At 36.3% G+C, this 19231-nt stretch overlaps 1 protein-coding gene across 1 annotated transcript; it reads right to left on the reverse strand.

Annotated features, from left to right (window-relative positions):
- Positions 1-476: 476 nt before the first annotated feature.
- Positions 477-16151, reverse strand: LOC113226612 (synaptosomal-associated protein 25-like). The gene is made up of 8 exons (XM_026459312.1): positions 15905-16151; positions 13947-14064; positions 13831-13872; positions 13150-13198; positions 10515-10632; positions 8676-8789; positions 8225-8369; positions 477-1060 (listed from the first exon to the last, which is right to left on the reverse strand). Exons 2-8 carry the CDS (start codon positions 14025-14027, stop codon positions 908-910), a joined length of 702 nt encoding a protein of 233 aa, XP_026315097.1. The 5' UTR covers positions 14028-14064; positions 15905-16151; the 3' UTR covers positions 477-907.
- Positions 16152-19231: the final 3080 nt, after the last annotated feature.

A 19231-nucleotide genomic window follows, 5' to 3' on the forward strand; every position in this document is an offset into this window, starting at 1 on the left:
TATTAATAAGTATTTGTATTTATAAAAATGTTGACGTTTTAGAAACCACAGCCAAACAGTCAGAAGTACTTTGTTGAAGCACGAACATTACCTACAACTAAATACTAGACAAATGTACGTTACGAACTTACAATACACACATAAAGCAACAATTGTATATGGTGCACCCTTTGAAAGTTTAAATATTCACTTCCTTACGCACAAGGCTCAACTTGTATTGCGGCGGAACGAAATGGAAGCGAATTTTTGTAACGATATTGTACAAAGCATAATGAACTTTATGCTCAATTGTGTAACATAAAATCTTCCGCGGAATGCGCGAACTTTCTCGAGCATACGCGAGAATTCCGCGAAAGATTTTGGCTCGTATTTAGTTTGTACGTTACACAATTGACCATAACTATAGTTCATTATGCTATGTACAATATCGTTACAAAAATTCGCTTCCATTCCGTTCCGCCGCAATATAAATTGAGCCTAAGGGTGCTTTCCAATTAAAGCGTTAGTCTCTTAAACATGGTTTCCTATAATTACAAACACCTTGTAGCATTCAATGATTTTCTATAGAAACCTTTGGTCCTATGTTCATCTATTTGGGTGGGAGGGGTAATTTTTCTTAATATATGGTTTTACGTTTGAACGTATTTAAGACCATTAAGTCAAGATATGGTGCTAGAAAAAAGTTACAATTATTGGAATTATTTTTTGTGAACTTGTCTCAAGTTGACGGACGCAGTAGCAGTGCTCCTCAAATTAAAGTTTGAGTTGCAACTGCTATGGACAGGCGTGTTGCTTACCACCAGGTGCACGACCTGTTCGTCTCGTTGATTGGTATCATATAAAAAAAAATATTCTCCATACAATTCCCTGTTCAGTTAAGACGTTTTGGGGTAATAAAAAAACATGTTTACTCGAACGAAACTACTCTAGAACTCGAACCCGACGTTCTCGCAGTGTTAAGAGGAGATAAGGTGTTCTTCAACGCATGACCGTGTGAGTTGGTTGCGAATTTTTGTGTACGTTTCTCGGCTGTAATCACGTGAATTTCGTTGCTTTCGACCTGAAATGGAAAAAAAACAGTATTAATCAGGAAACAAATCTGAAATTTAAAAAACGTAAGCGCTATGAATTTTGAAACATATTTTTTATTAACAGTTTCTGTTTTGTCAATTTGAAACAATATTTAGATTTTATTTTAAAAAGCTACATAGATATATATACTTATAGAACCGTGTTACGAGATATTAATTATTACAATAGAATAATTCATATCGAGTTCTTAGGTTTTCGCGATTGTTACACATAGGAATTGAAACTATATTTTCGGATCAAAATCGGGTGTATTTGTTTTTTCAAACAAACCAACGTTTCGGGCACTTTAAAGGTCCCATGGTTACGAGTGCCGGAGATGATAAAGTCGTCAACTAGTTAATATGTCTAATATTAACGCAAACCACCCTATATTTCACTATCGTTACAAAAGTTATTAATTAAGTACCTTATTTTTAATTTTTTAAAGAACATTAATATTTACGCTATACAAATCATTTTATTATAACAATATAAATTTAAATTAAACTTTATTATCAATTATTAATGGTAATTAGAATAAATTAAAACATATTAATTAGTAGGTAGGTACTGCAGTCTTATGTCTGCTTAGGATTTTTCATCAGAAGAAATACTGGATACGAAACTTGTGGTACGGAGAAACGAGGAGTTCAGTTTCAAAACCCGCCAAAACGATATTTGAACAAAAACATTGTTTCGCTTGAATATGAAGCGCTGTCATTCATTCTTTCTACTTGGTTTAATAATTATTATCAAATCCCGCTAAAATCCTAACAAATCAGCTTACAGAAGTAACAGTTTGTTGCAAACACCGCTAAAAGATTCCCAATGCATTTCAAATTCCGCTAAATCCAAATCGACCAATCACAGCACGGCATTTGCATCACGTGACACTGCAAAAACAAACAAACAGTATGGCGATTTTGTCAACAAAGTGAAGAAGTACTGTTGGTTTTTTATGTTTATTTTCAAAAAAAATGGATGATTCAACTCAATTTGTTACTAAATGTGATCCTAAACATGCCAGGAAGAGAAAAAGTAATAAATCAACATGGAAACGTGTGACGGAGCAAAAAAAACGGCACGTAAAGTTTTGTATCAAACTACATGTTAAAGTGAAGGTGATGGTGTTATGCAAAATGTCGGGGTCTATTTTCTCTTAAATTGTTCTTGCATTCATCACATGGGAAACGTAGTCGAGATTTTTTTTATATGAAAGGTAGATTACTAACTGCTTATGGTATATTGTAATTATCTGTAATATCCAAGTAATAAAAAAAAACATCTTATTTTAACCCAAGTCAGTATAATGCTTCGTTTCCATGAAGGCGCAGCTTACCGTAGTACAATGCTCGAAATCTGAACCCTGCTTTTCTCTTTGGTCCTTTCACTGCTACGCTCTCCTCTCCACTCCTACTGAATCAAAACGCACCGACGGATCTTATCAATTAAAAAACATATTGTTTCAGGTATGAAAGCAAAGGTTTACCAAAGTTCCCGCTATGCAATCATAACCAAAAATCATTCACATGTGCTAAATTTTCTCGCCAGGATATAAGCAGATTTCATAGGAATTTTTATAAATGTACGACTAAAATTTCTCAAGACCATTTCATATTGAAATACTGCAACGTAAAAAAAGCTTATAATAAAAAAGAAAATTCTAAAAGAAACATTGCGACTAAATATCATGTTATTGGAAACCACGGTCAAATGATCCCAGTTTGCCAAAAAAGTTTTTGAATGCTCTTTTGGTTAAAAAAGATAGAATTAAGGGTATAATTTTATAAAAGTGGAGCTGTCATCCAGTAGAAAAGAGAGGGGGTGGTCGAAAATCCCAAAAATACGCGGCAAAAAGAGTGTCAGTCGAATGTTTTATTGAAAAACTTAAGTGCCAAGAAAGTCATTATTGTCGTTCAAAAACACAAAGATTATATCTCCCGGCCGAGCTTAATATTCGAAAATTATGGCGGGTCTATAATGCAGAAAATCAGAATGATCTTAAGGTTACACAATGTTTTTATCGAAATATATTTAATACATGTTACAACATTGGTTTTGGTTCCCCGAGAACAACCGTCTGCTCTACATGTACTTCCGTGCAAGAACAAATAAAAGCTGACAGTGACACCAGAAAAAAACATGAACTTATGACGAATAAAAGAATTCACAGATTAAAGTATAAAGTGTTTTACAAAATACTCCAAGAGGAAAATGAGACCATCAAAACTATTACATTCGATTGTCAGAAAAACCAGCCGCTACCTAAGCTCCCAGACCAATCAGCGTATTTTAGTCGACAGTTTAATTTTTATCACTGCAATTGTAAGTCGTGATGCGAGATCGTCCTCCATGTCGCCTCCATCTGCCACGCTGCCCGTCATGCGATAGCGCGTCCAGAGGCGACTTATGACGCTCTGTGTAGTGTTAAGAGTGAAAGTCACAGCACGTTGCCTGGAACCAGCTTCCAACATTCCGACGGCTCGCATCATCACTTCTCGGGTTAAATGATGTCGTATCTCCATAATAATGTAAATTGTTTCGGTTTCGATGCAGATATTGTAATGATTTTGTCAAAAATTTTATTAATTTAATTTATTTTATTGTTTGTGAATTTTAAACAATATTCCTTATTTAAATGTTAAAACTCACTAAGAAGTATCAATAGCGATACAAAAAAGTTAATATAATTAACCCTAATTGCACACTTTTGATGTGTGTAGATGGAAATTCTAATTCAAAATTAAACAAAGAAAATGTTCATTCATATCATTGGAGTGAAGTAGTCCACAAGAAGGGCGGGAATGAAATTGTAAATACAGTATATCATTACCTACTACAAGTTACTTCAACGAGAAAATCAAGATCTTACGTGTTGTATGCGACGGCTATTCCGGACAGAATAAGAATACTACAATGGTTGTTATGTTGGGTAAATGGCTGTATTGTGAAGCACCTAGACATGTAAAAAAGTCGAAGTAATATACCCCATAGTCGGACATTCGTTTACATCTCCTGACCGTGTGTTCGCTAAAATCGAAAAAGTGTTAAAAACTAAAGAGGCTGTAACTTGTACTGCAGAATACGTCTCTGTGCTTGAAGAAAATGGAACTGTTACAGACCTTTCAACGATACCAATTTACGACTGGAAGAAAAGTTATGAAACTGTTATCAAACCCACTAGTTCATGGCATTTTCCTTTTATGAAATCCAAGCGTTTTTTCTTAACTAGGTCGAAATCTGACAATGTATTCGTTAACGGAGAGATTAATTATAGAAGCGAACTCAATGATAAAAAAAATATTACAAAAAAGAACAAAAAATATATAATGCTCTCTCCGGACTTAATACTAGCTAACACAATTTCACCAATGAAAGCTAAGGTCGATGATGTTACCAAACTTCTCGAAAAGCATTTCGGGACAGGTTGTAGAAATTTACCCACTTTGGAGTATTACAAAAAAATTGAAGTAAGAATGCAAAGTGTCGATACAGTAGTGAATAGCTTCGATAGTAAAAAGGATATTAAGGACCATTACAGTGAACATGGTTTTGAGGATGTTGAAACACATATTTAATATTTTTCCTGAATTCCACTCTTTTCTTCCGTCCATCATTTTGTATTAATCTTATTAATAAACAATTTTCATACTTTCATTCGTATTCATTTTCATGTTCCTCCAAATTTTATAAATGTACCTAAATTGCTTTGTTAACATTTTAATATTCATGACTGTTGACTGCATAAAACCATCCACATGTCAAAATCTGTCGGTTGCAAATCCCGCTATAACGAACAATGTTTATGTCAAAGCCTGCTAAAATCAAATGTGTACTTCAAAATCCGCTAAAACAAAAATTAAAATGGTTACTTTTCCGTAATTTTCAATTATTCTCCTAGGAAACCAGGTTCTTAAGTATTGCTAGTCTCAACATAAAGCTGTCACTGTGTTTTTCTAAAGATCTGGTTTAGAATAATGAGTTTTAAAGTTTTTTACGTTTTACTGTTACTTGATGAAAAGTGTTTTGGCGGGGTTTGAAATTGTACTCCTCTAAACCGTCTTCTCTGTTGAAATTAGGATTTTTTTAAATTACAATGGCCTCTCGCAGCATCCTGGGTAGATAACGGAATTCTTTTGCAAGGACCTGGGACCTTTTGTCGAACTTAATTGTGTGTGCAGGTTTATCCTTCACATGCGCGCAGACTGCAGACTTATTACGAGGCGGTGTTTGACTTATATGATGCGGGTATAAATTAGACATGAAACGGATAGTGATTTGGCCGGATACTGGATATCCGGCGATCAACTGCGCCGGATTGCCGGATATTTCATAATCCATGGTTAGTCGTTTGAATATGACACTTAAGGCGGTCTCCGATTGGGGCGGTGCCAATCTTGTCAAATTTAATGCTACCAAAACGCAGGCGTGTCTTTTCTCCACTAAACGGAGTCCCTTTCACCTGACTCCGACTTTTCGTGATATATCCGTACCGATAGCCGACCGTCTTCACCTACTTGGAATGGACCTGTCGTCCAGTCTGAACTTCGGCAGATATCCGTTGAATCCATGGCCAAAAATGCAGCCAAGAAGCGTGGCATCCTTTCCAATGTGAGGCGTTACTTCACACCGAGACAGTTGCTTCAGCTGTAAGTACCAATCACAAGTCCGGTAGCGTATGGAGGACTGCTGCCACTTATGGGATGGCTCTGCTAAATACCAACTGGCCACCTTTGATTCAATAGACAAGCGTGCTAAGAGGCTTATAGGTGACTCGGAATCAGTACAGGCGAAGCTACAGAGCCTTGAACACCGCCGTAGAGTTGCCAGCTTATCGGTATTCTATAGAATATATTACGGAGTGTGCGCTGGAATTGCATAATTTGATTCCGCCTTACCTTTTCCATCTTCGTCGAACTGCCTCCGTGGCCGAACGGTTACTATGTCGGACTGCCACACAGATGTCCCAGGTTCGATTCCCGGGCCGGGAGAAATATTTGTATGGTTTATATTTATTTCTCTTGTGAGTTTGGGTGTAATTTATGGTTGGTGTGTGTCCATGGCACCCGCGACACAGTGTTTTCCCTAGTGCGGGGCTATGTTGAGTGCGTGCGTTATTATTATTATTATTATCTTCGAGAGACTGGACGTGGGCTGAGGTTCCACCCCTATGTTGTGGATATTCCCAAGATTCGCACGAAGCGTTTCGCTTCCACATTTATATGGCGAGCGGCTAGAGAGTGGAATTCCCTGCCTACGAACGTATTCCCCGAACGCTATAACTTGGACCTTTTCAAGGTGAGAGTGAAAAGTTGGTGTGCATGCTACATCCTCGACCTCATCGTCACTGTCCATCAGGTGAGATGGAGGTGGAGGATGATGGATTGATTAGTGAATGCTTGCAAACTCACAATGAAGATTTGATTTGTTGTGGTTACTTGGTTTTTGTTAAAACCAATTTGGCAATATTTTAATATCAGTGCTGTTTGTTTGTCGTGCCACATTTCTCGCTGTGGAAAATAAAAAAAAGCAGTTACATCATTCTTTGGCTATATTAAAATATCTAGTTGTTATTTTATAAGTATGATATAAGCCTAGCACTTGATACGCCCGTTACTCTTTTGTTTCAATTTGATGTCATTAATTACTTGTTTGTGATATTACTAATCTAAAACTTGAGGTCAGTTTTGCCGAAAAAACATTTCTAAATCCGCTTACAAGTTGATTATTGTCGGTACACAATGTTTATATAAAAACAGAAGATCGATTATTACGTTTACGATCGATCGAACTTTCTTCAAATGAACAAGTAAACGCGATACTTTTTCTGATCCGATTTGGTCTTCTTATCGTATCGATGACATACATTATGCTATTGTGGTCCAGAACTCAGCCACGCCGGCCACGTCGCTAGAAGCTGCCATTAAATCCTCAAGCGTGCAGGTGTTAGGGTACGCAGGGCACGATATGAGGTGGGCCATCGTTTGAGTCGCACCGCACAAACAGTCCAGGTTAGAACCATCCGAAAATCCCCTCCTGAACAAATTATCCTTGCTCCATCAACCTGAGTTCGAAGCCTATTCAAAGACGTCCAGCGTTCTGATGTTGATTCAAATCGGAATCGATCGGGTAGTCTCGAAATCAGATGGGTTTCTGAGCGAGAAAATGAACCTGATTCCTACTATATCTTTCTAATTTGTGAGTTAAGTCATCTATTGTTCCGATTAGAAACGTCAAAAGTTTCTGATCGGCAAGTTCTGAATCGCAATTATGCGCCTCGACTCGGAAGAAACGCAGTTTCCGATCGGGAGAGGCAATCAAAATCAAGCTGCAGTTCGGCCATGGCAATTCACGTCCAGGAGGAAGACTCATAAGGCGGGACAAACGTAGATGGTACTCTTTCGCGCCAACGGATTGTATGAGATTGGGTATCTGTACTAGTATAGTACTATAATAACTGTGCTATTACTATACTCTTTAATCAATAAATCAGTTTATTTGGCGTACTGACTGTTTTCTTTTTTTTTATATTTATTTTTTATTTATATTTATATGTGCGTGTAGGTGCGCTTATGTTATTTGTTTTATTAATTTTATGCGGAGATACGGTGGGAAAACTAACTGCATGAAAAAATATTCAACACAAGCGCAGCTATTTCGCATGATTTAACCTCCACTGGGTTCGCGAAGTAGCAAATTAATTTACTTTCATATTTATTAGCAAAATTATTTCAATCTCGGTCAACATAGATTAAATCACAAGTTACGATCTGAATTCTACTTTAAAATCCTTATATGTCCAATACACGCCCTTTAAAATAATAAATATTTTCTCTCATGACACACCCGAAATTGCTAGCTTGTACCACTTAGAAGAGAGCGACAAATGGCAGGAATGTAGGGAGTGCCCTTCTTACCACGTCGTATAGATACTTTAGGCTTGTACTATCTTATCTACGGTCTCACATAACATAAATATCGTCTATTAAGAGAAAAGTAGGTATTGCACGAGCGTGTTTCCATCTTTGTATTCATAATTATAATAAGGGTGTAGTTGTCTGGCATTTTATTATTATGAATAGCTGCGTTTTGTTCCTAGTTTCTGAAATAAGATTTTGTAGATATATTATAGCGATTCCCTCATATTACTTACCTTCTGGTTAATTTTGTCGAGCTGACGGTTCTGGTTTAAAACCTCGCTATTGAGACTAGCGGCGAGATTTCGAAGGTTACCCACAGTCGAATGCACTTGCGTCAGATTCTGTTGCATCTCGTCTTCCATCTCATCGTTAGTTATTCTGGAAAGAACAATGCCATAGTAAAGGCGGACAAGGTGCTTTTAGACCCTGAAATCCGGACGCCAGTATTGACTTTTGGTTTCAACATTTGTTTTATTACAATCTATTAAATGAATTTTTAAGAGACCACGGCAGACTTCAGTACAATGGTCGATGACCTCAGCAGAGGTTCCGAATGAGTCGATCTTAATATGAACATGGATAAGACGAAGATCATGTCGCATAGCTATACCGCTAACTGCCATGAAGATTGGAAACTCTATACTCGAAGTTGTTATATATAATTGTCAATCCTTATTTACGTACTTGTCGATATAGAACCCTGGGGGATCTTCTTTTATAGACACTCGCTGTGGTTGTATTGATACTACTTCCTCCTCATTTTCTTTCCAAACTTTGTCTGCTTTGTTGGATTTAGATCTGGAAATTAGCATGCGTAATACACAGGCTTAGAAGATACACAAGTTAAGAAATACGTACACATACTCATTGAAAACAGGCATCTTGAAAAATAATTTGAAATGGAATAAAAACATCAACCCATTTATACGTTCCACTACTGGGCACGAGTCTCCTCTCAGGCGAGGGTCTAGGCCACAGTTCGCCACGACGCGACGTGCAGGTTTCATTACAATGTTTTCGTTTACCGAAAAACTCACAGTTAATTTGAATTCCTTCCTATTTAATCTGAAGTCCGGAAAACTTAGACCTGGGACCCCTGATTCGAACACACGGCCTCTGCTTGAGAAGCGGTCAGTAGGTCAAACCATTAGGCTATCACCGCCAAATTGAATTATACAACTTATTGTTTAATAAAAAAAATACAAAAATATATCTGTCGTAATCTTACAAGATGGAAAAAAAATAAAAGAACGTAATTTAGGAACATTTATGCGTTCCTTTACACAAATGTCTTTGTCACTTTCTATAAACGATACTATCTGTACTCTAAAAATGTGTGAAATTATATGAGAGATTTAAACATTGGAATAACAGATCCCGCAGGAGTTGCGACCGATGATTTAGGTATAACCAGTTGTAGCGAACGCAAAAGCATTTTTGTGATTGTAACTAACAAAGTAAACGGCACCGTACCGTACCGGCCTAAGCGATATGTCAGAGCGCACTTCGAAGTTCCAGTGTTAGCAGATTTTCCAACATTTTTTGTGACTTTTGACCCTCTAGAGCGTAGGTACCCAAACTTTTTGGCTCACCGCCCACTTTGGCAACTTAAAAAAATTTCATGTATATAAAACACGTATTTTTTATATTAACTAACACAAAAATCACAAGGAAAAAATTATATATAATTATGTAAAGCAGTTTATATATTTCAGGGTTTTTTTTGAAATGCGGTTGCACCACCTGTAGGACTAACACGATAAGACGCGATTTGCGCGAGAGCGACATAAGCCTCGAGATCTCCATGCGAGAATAGCAGTATCTTGCGCTTTATGTCGCTCTCGCACTAGTCGCGTTCTATCGTACTAAACCCTACTGGACACTCTCAACGCCCCGCTTCTGAGGACTCATAGGACTTAGCAATAGATATATGTGAATATGACTCTTCAGCTCACTGGGGGACGGTACGGACCACTTTGGGAAACCATGTTCTGGGCCCTGACTTCAATTCAAATCGGAATGGATCCGATCGAGTTGCCCATCCGCAATATTATACGCCTCGACTCGGAAAAGACGCAGTTTCCTATCGGTAGAGGCAATCAAAATCAAGCTACACGAGTAAGTATATTTTTCAATTTGGGTGCGTTCGTAAATTATTTAAGATTTACAAAAATAAGTATAGGTACTTAGTTGAATTTTATAATCGTTAGTTTGAGAACGAACTAACTAAACTTAACTAACTCGGAGATTGCACAAACAAAATGAAGTCAACCATCGAAATATATAACAAGCTTGTTAGCTTGTTAGTTTATGCGTGTACAAATATATGTATACAAAACTTTTGCAGTAAAACTGTAACTTTTAATAAAAATGCGTCGCATGAAAATCATGTCCGGATAACCAACAATGAGTGGGCGATTTGTTGGATGGTAAATGGTTAGCGCTTCACGATCACAAAGGTAAAGCACATACGTGTGAGGTCTTCTGCGGGTTATACGTCACATTAGATACAAAACTACCTACCTCGTCCAGGAAAAAGAAAATATCCCACAACACTTTTCCATTCCTTCAATATTCTTCTCAGCTTGTCGGACATCTTCGTTGATAGCTCTGTTTGCTTCGTCTATGAAATTTAGTTTTTCTGAAAAATACAAGTGTGGTAAGAGCGGTGATTTCGGTATCGCAACAAACTCTGGTTCGAGTCCAATCAGATTAGATAGGATTTATCTTTGTGTTTTTCGATCTTTATATGAATAATAATAACAAACTAGTGGAGTATTTTCACAAAAAAATATATAAATATCATTTAATTTATTTATAGCTCAAACAAAATTAAACAATCATCAAACTACGAGATGCCTATAATAGAACTATTGAATATCATGGTAGTAATATCATCATAATATTCAAAACAGTGTGTTCATTTGCATTCTCGCCATATTTAAGAAATTAATAATAGAAATAATGCTCAATCATCCAAAAATATTTAAAAAATTATCCTACAATATCTTACTAGATACAATATTTATATATTAATATATATAAATATTGTATCTAGTAAGTTTTGCAAAATTGTCTCAACTCGTGTGCATCACGCAAGGGCAGTGAACGCCGCCACCCGCTTCATCGAGCGATACGTAATCTTTCTCGATAGCTTATTTAGTTTTTTTTTTTTAATTATGATTATGTACTAGTATTGTTATAATTTACTATTTATTTACATCAATTAGAAAAGTTGACTGAAAAAAGTTTTTTGTAACTTAGATTTGGTACTTACCAACTTTAACTTACATGAAAGTATTGCTAGAAGTACCTACTACTACAGCTCCGTACGGGAGCCACCACCATGCTGAGATTCGCACGTGAGTTTCGTTTCAACATTAGACTTCACAACTTTGAAAGCAGAAACTTCGAGTAAACTAAACTTTTCACATCATGCCATAAGAATAAACACGCAAATTGATCTAATATGCGTTTCTTTCTTGTTCAAAATATTTGCAAGTGCCGTGCAAGCGACCTTTGGATCAAATTTGTTTACCGCAATTAAATAAAAAATAGGAATTTACGAATTTTTTGTTCGATTTATTTTTTTAGTGATTTGGGTTCTGTTTTGGATACAGAATGAACTCTGTAAATATGGTGAGATTGCCAATCAACACATTGTATAATAATCTCAGTACAGAGTACTAAAAAACCGACTTCAAAAGTTTGTGGAATTACGAGTACATCTATTTGCCAAGTTTTATTGCAATCAGTTACCGGAAAGTGCGCTAAAACCGGATTCATATTCTAGTTTGCCACCCTTAGAGGTAGAATATTTTCTTCAAATTTAAATAGGACCACTACTGAGGTAGGTACCCTCTTTCCAACAAAAAAAGAATCATCAAAATGGGTTCACAAATCGTTATAGCGTAACATACATACAAAAAAACATACAGTCGGATTAAGGAATCCTTTTTTTGAAGTCGGTTATCAATAAAAAAACATATTATTTCAAATACGACCGTTAGGCTGAGGTGGCTTGCATTATGTATTAGCATAACTAAATAGCAATAGTTCGTAGTAATAAACGATTTCTATTATATTCTATTCTATTCTAAATAGGTATACATAAGTCAATAGAAGTAGAGCTTCTTGCAAAAGAGTTCGTCCAGGGACGTGCTGTCACCTTACCTATTTCTTTCGCTAAGCAGTAATGTAAGCATTATTGTGTTCCGGTTTTGAAGGGTAAGGTGCTGGTGAAATTACAGGCACATGGGCCTGGTCAACATAAGACACGGGTGACGGGTGCAGTGGCAGTGCCCCACAGATCTTTGAGATTTAAAGCTCTGGAGTGGCATTGCAACTGTTATGGACAGACGCGTCGCTTACCACCAGGCGAACGACTTGTTCGTCCCGGAACTTGAGATCACAAAAAAATATATGTCCGGGATTCTAGAGGCAGGAGTTAGTCACCAAGCGACCACGAGTTCAAGAACGCAAGACGCCACCTTCTCACGTTTGAAGCGTAAGATTACGCAAGTGAGTTTAAGAATCTATACAACCGCATATGGATTTGATTGATTCCGCATAACAGTGAAAGTGTGGAATCAATCACTTTGCAAAAAATATATATTAAAATTACATATGTATAAGGTGTGAAAACACGATTCTTAAAAATTTTCACGACTGAAAAAAACACAAACTTTCTTCGAAATTTTATAAGAAAACCGTTGTATTCAATAGGTACTTTACATATACCAATGATTTTTTTTAATATCAATTGAACTAAATAGAACACGTATAGTATACGATATACATTTTTTAAATGGCTTTAATTTCGTTTGTAAAAAAATAAAATCAGAAATAAAGCCAGTGTCCTTGCCGTTTGATCCAGCCAAATGAACCGTATTAGTACGGGAAAAAAATTCATTCGAGCTGATGTAGTATCGACTCTTAAATTTAAGGATTCCACTACTATACAAAACCCCATTTCGTCACAGGCCAGTGATAAGTCGGGTAGCGAGCCGAAGCGAAACAAGTGATATTTTTACAGCCTTCTTAAGTTTAGTAAGCCGATTGCACGCCCGCTAATTTAGTGTAACCCATAGAAGACAGTTGCCTGTAGAATGAAGCGATGGTTATACAAAAAGCATGTTTAAAGAAACAAAGAACTCACCCCCCTGCTCATTTAAAGCAATCATGGTCCGATTGCCTATTTCACTACTCTGTAACATAAACATTAACGTCAATTTTTCTACTACTCATTCGTAAGACAGATTCCCCTGAGAAGAATAAGTAAGAAACTCCAGGGGTTGCTCTTTGTAAATAAACATTAGTACACATTTATCGTTTACAATATTTATTTCTGTATAATATTATAGATTGAGACATCCTGCAAGAGCTAAATGGGTGACCTCACTGCCACTAATTTTTGTCATCCAATTATGGAGAAGCTGTGTAATAATCTTTAGACAAGTTTTCACTATATATGGCAAATTTTGAATACAAACCGGAATGTTATTATGAAAGCGTATACACTGCCCCTTAAATGAATTTGTGAACTCAATTTTGTTATTACGTTAATGTGCATGACAAGTTTTGATAAAAAAATTACAATTCTTCTTAACATAAATTAAATTTTCATAGATGTACTGTGACGTTAATGTAAGAATTTAATTTCGTTAAATTACTCTAATCGCATGTTTTTTCTGGACAAAGATTCTATTAGTATCAGCGACACTACTCCAAAGCCAAATGCCGTATGTCATTAAACAGTGAAAGAAGCTAAAAGAAACCTACGCCTTATCGTGCTTAATCTTACGCCCGAAAGTTATCGTATATTTAAAAAAAAAATTACCTCGTCAGTCATATTAACCATGCGTCTCGTTGAGTCCAAAGTCTATAAATACAAAAAAAAAACAATTAAGAGGAAATACGGTTAGCAGTCAATGGATGCGCTTGTCAATTGCTTACTTGATTAGCGATTTGCTTGGAGCGTGCTTGAAGTAACACCACTCCGCTGCTTGGATGGTCATCATTGTCGCCTGAAGACATTTTTAAGGTCTACTTCATGTGGAAACGAATTCGAGACCTGAAACGTAAGTAAGTAAAATACTACACTGGCAAAAGGTATGTTTGTAGGTAAGTACTCCAATGCAATTCGCGAATAATTTTTTTTTGTTAAAAAGATTTTTTTTCAGAATTTAAAATCGCCCATTCGAAACCTTTCTCAAATCGCATGTATCATCATCATCATCCACAGCCTGATTTCACCCACTGCAGGAGGGTATAGGCCTCCCGAAGTTTGTGCCATCCACCACAGTTCCGTGCTAGCCGCATCCACGCCCCGCGACACGTACTATGTCGTCGACCCACCTTGCAACAGGGCGCCCTACGCTTCTTTTGCCCATCCTCGGCCACTAATTAGTCGATGTTTTGGTCCACCTATCATCACCTTGCCTTGCTAGGTGTTGACAGGTGGAGGTAAATCGTATGTATGTGTAGCGTTAATTGGAATACGTTTTTTGATAAATTAATAATAAGGTAAGTGATTAGGACATATAGTAAGCTTAACTTAAGCTTACTGTATGTCCTAATCACTTACCTTAGAGTGGGCAGGACATGTCTGCAGGAGGGCTGATGGCAGGTGGAGTAGACTTGTTCTAGAGTAACGACCAATATTTTCTTAAAATTTGAATACCTCACACACTTTCCAACAAAAAAGAATCATCGATATCGGTTCACGTAATATACACCTTGAAAAACAGTCCAATTGAGAACCTCCTTTTTTGAAGTCGGTTTAAAATGGATATTCACTGAAGGTAAAAAGCTTTCGTAGGGTCCAAATTACTTTCTAGACGAAGTATGTAATAGTTTATTGTAAATATAAAAACTATGAGTACGCATCATTAACATTTTGTAAAATTCATCAGTGAGAAACTTTAGTTTCTTATATTTTGTTTAGTTGGTTAGTTTGTTAGTAGTTTTAGTTGTATAGTTGTGTATGCAATTTTTTAACTCTTTTTATTTAGGGATTTAGATCATTAATGTACACGTCAGTATCATTAGAAAAACAATACTTAGAAAAGAATAAAATACTACATAACAAAACTCGTATATATATATACAAAACCTCTGCACTACTAATTGGCTCAAACAAAACGGAATGAAGCAATAAACGTACCATAACCAACCAACCTACTGTGCAAATAACGGCACCTGCACACTTCGCTATTAGGAAAACTCATCCTCTTCGACAAATACAAATTTGTTTAATGGAACGTGTACGGATCGAAGACAATTTAAGTTCTGCTTAATTTTACGTTTTGGTTTTATAATATCAAGTGACGGGACGAACAAATCGTGCGCCTGATGGTACGCTACACGCCTGTCCATAACATTTGCAGTGCCACTCAGAGCTTTTAAATTGGACTGCGACTGCGCCCTCACCCTGAGACATAAGTTGATAAGTCCCATGTGCCTGTAATTTCACCAGCACCCTTAATCCTTCAAACAGAAACACAGCAAAGTTAACATTACTGCTTAGCGGCAGAAATAGATAAGGTGGCAGTACTTCCCTGGACGAACTCTTTCACAAGGAGCTCTACTGCTTACTAAAACGTGGTCAAACCACACGAGGAGGCTCATACTACACACAGCTGTATAATCTTGTATCAGAGAAAAGCTCTTTCCAACGAAAATGGAACTTTAAAAATCTAAGAATCATTCGTAGGTTTTTAGGCATTGATGCTGACGTATCGTGGTCGTAGATTGCTAAAAATCGATATTCAATACAATTGGCGATAAATTTTTATCCATAGACGGTATTGCCCTTAACAACTTTTATCGAACCTAATTTAAGAAGGTATACAGTATATATACTTTGTAAATAAATATAATAAAAAAGTAAATAAGACAATTAATTTACTCACGTAAAACTTCTTCAGTCTTCACAATATGAAATACTTTTTTGATGATAAATAAACTCTAAGGAAAGGCAATTTAAAACTCAATTAACAAGAAATCAATATTCAAACTTTAGCACCGCACTGCAGCGCCTGCACTTTCACAAACATTCATTTTCTTTAAGTTAAATTGTTTACATGTCCGGTTTTTGGAATGAAAATATCACAATATAAAAATGTCGAGCAAACATGGCGGATGTCGATCGCAAACTGGTTTTGTTCTCATATTGTCAACATTTCCCGCTCGACATATAGGTAACGAACGGTTGAAGGCAGTAGAAATGTCGCACACGAAGTCCTATTCTATTGAAACACTTAAATGGCAAAATTTTGACATTTGTCTTTTGATAGACTTGTTGACACTGAAATGTCACAGGTCACAACCATGCGTTTCGTTGCATTCAGTTATTTCAATCAAACAAAACAGACTTGACAGCTCTAGATTTAAGTGTAAAAGGCAAGATCAGGGGTGAAAGCTTATTTAAACACAGACTTATATTAATTAAGTCTGTGTTTTATTTGTTAAGTTTCAGCTGCAATAGAAAAAAACAGAACGTATACGAATAGAGATTAAAAACGGTTTTATACATATATATTTTCTGTCGACGTAGAGGAAGCGACATTATTTCGACAATGTCGCTACGTATGAGAATTGGTCCCCGAATGAGATTATTTGGATGAGCTTTCTGTACGCGTTCATGTGTGAACAAATGCCGGATATTACACATACATACCTAATGTAGCAATAAAGCAAACAGGTAAGTATATAAGGAGGAAAAATAAAAGGATACACTTAAAACTTGCTATGTTTAACCATTGAAATTAGTAAAGTCGAATACATAATTTAAGTCATAAGTCGAATAATTATTAGTTAAACTGTGCTCCATAATAATGAATTGACTTATTTACAAACTGGTACAAAACTTCAAGCTTTGCTGACATCATTAATGACGTCACATTCATAATTTGTGTTATCGTAAGTAGGGGGATAATCATAGATAGGCTATCAACCGCTTAACGCCTTAGGGCTACCCTCGAACCACGAAATCCGTAGTTACGACCGTTTAGTTACTATGGATGACCTAGACTTGAGTTTCGATCGGGACTAGAGCTTTAGTAGCAGTGTAGAGCTCCTTGTGAAAGAGTTCGTCCAGGGAAGTACTCTGCCACCTTACCTATTTCTGCCGCCAAGCAGTAGGTAATGTGAGCATGGTGAAATAACAGGCACATGGAACTTGTCAATTTGTCTCAGGGTGACAGGCGCAATGGCCGTGTCTCTCTAATCTTTGCGATTTAAAGCTCCGAGTGGCGTGGTGTCGCTTAACATCAGGCGCACAACTTATTCGTTCTTTCACTTGGTACCTATCATAAAAAAAATTACACTTCACGTCTTTCTTCCGTCGGGGTAGGCAGACGCACAGCCTTCAACTTCAACTTTTGTGTCTATGGCTCCGTCGTTTTGCGCGACGATTTTGCCAATGTCAGGGTTGAAAGACATGTGGAGCGGTGGTGAGATAGCACAGCCTTCATAGTGTCATTTAAGTAATGAAATAACCGATAACTTAGTTTTTGTTTACATTTTGTACAATCACATATTAACGCAAAAATAAGTTCGAAAGCCAAACTTTTAAATATACTTGGCATTCAACAGTATTTAATTCAAGTACATAGACTACGAGGCATCGCTTATGTAGTACAATACTGTTCCACTGCAGAATCGTCGTTCTTTAATTGACAATACATGTTTATACAAAATTTTGCATAACACGTAGACGTCCCTTTTTTGTTGAAAAATATATATTTTCGTGTGTCATGAAATAATGAGAGTCAATCGCCAAAAATATCTTTTTGTTGTTACGTTTAGTAAAACATGTTACGGTTGCAGGTTTCTTAAAAAGGACTTGTTCTTTTTGCAATGAAAAATATAAGTAGTGAAGTTAAGATATGATTCTTCTTTGCAGGAGTTTAAAATCGACATAAATCAAATTCTAAAACGGTTTTTATTATTAATTGTTCAATCTTTCTTTGTTATGTTTAATGTAATTGATTTTTATTCATTTAATCGAGCATTGCTCGTCTTTGGGCATATCTTATATTTGTTCAGCTATAAGTACCTACAGAGAACTATAGATTTAGTAATAAGTTCATTTGTTTTTTTTTTATTTTATAATTTTAAAAAACTGTTTGTTCCTCAATAAAAGGAAAAAAGTATTATAGCTTTTGAAGTGTATTTAGAAACAGAAAGAGACCACGATCTTGTAGCATGACTGATACAATAGGTATTTAATATACTGACTGACAAGTAAACTTTAAAATAGGTACTTAGTCAAATAGATCCATTGACTTACAAAAGAGATCGTAAAATTGTCGGCGGTAGCGTCTAATATAATATCTCTAATAAGCGTGGCATTATATTTTTGAAGAATTTCTACGAAATGACTGATATTTTATCATAAACGTTCTTCAGAGGGTGCTCACTCAATGCACATACACGTTATTATTTTCAGGGTTTAAAAAATCACTACAACGTTGTTTAAAGGTGCTTGCAGATTTGCTCGATTTTTTGACGATGTGATCAGACAGAACGAGTAAATTTGTAAACAGCAAACGATCAACATCGTATTTTCGTCGACATGCGTAATCGGAGAAAATCGAGTAAATGTGTAAGAAGCAGTGTTGGGCGTTAATCAATTAAATTTCAATCAGATTAAAAAATCAATTCAATTGCAATTAAATTAATTGCAATTAATTTTTTTAGTTGTTCTAAGAAACAATTGAAACTAACAATTAAAACCGAAAGTACCGAATAAAAGTGTCATTACGAATATGGGTTAGGGGTGTGTCAGGGGGTGGGTTAGGGGGTCGGTTAGGTGGTCGGTTGAGGGCCAGTTGGGGGGTCGGTTGGGTGGCCGGTTGGGGGGCTGGTTGGGGGGCCGGTTGGGGTGCGGTCAGGGTTGAGTGACCCACCCCCTAATCCAATTGTCAGTTTTAATTGTTAATCAAAAACATTGAAAAGATTGAAAATTGATTAATTGTTAATTGTAGATATACGCGATTAACGATTGATCAATTGTTAGTTACCGCAATTAACAATTAATTAATTGTTAATTGCGGTTCTCGCAACTAACAATTGACTAATCGTTAGATGCTGTTTCGCAATTGACAATTAATTAATTGTCAATTTTTAATTGCCAGAACAATTAAATTTTGCTCAACACTGGTAAGAAGACGATCGATATCGTACTTTTTATAGATTGACACGTGTTGATCGTTAAATAATCGAGCAAACTTCTA

Source organism: Hyposmocoma kahamanoa, unplaced genomic scaffold (genome assembly GCF_003589595.1).
Source record: "Hyposmocoma kahamanoa isolate Upper Pololo Valley unplaced genomic scaffold, ASM358959v1 192, whole genome shotgun sequence".
Classification (NCBI taxonomy): Eukaryota; Metazoa; Arthropoda; class Insecta; order Lepidoptera; family Cosmopterigidae; genus Hyposmocoma; species Hyposmocoma kahamanoa.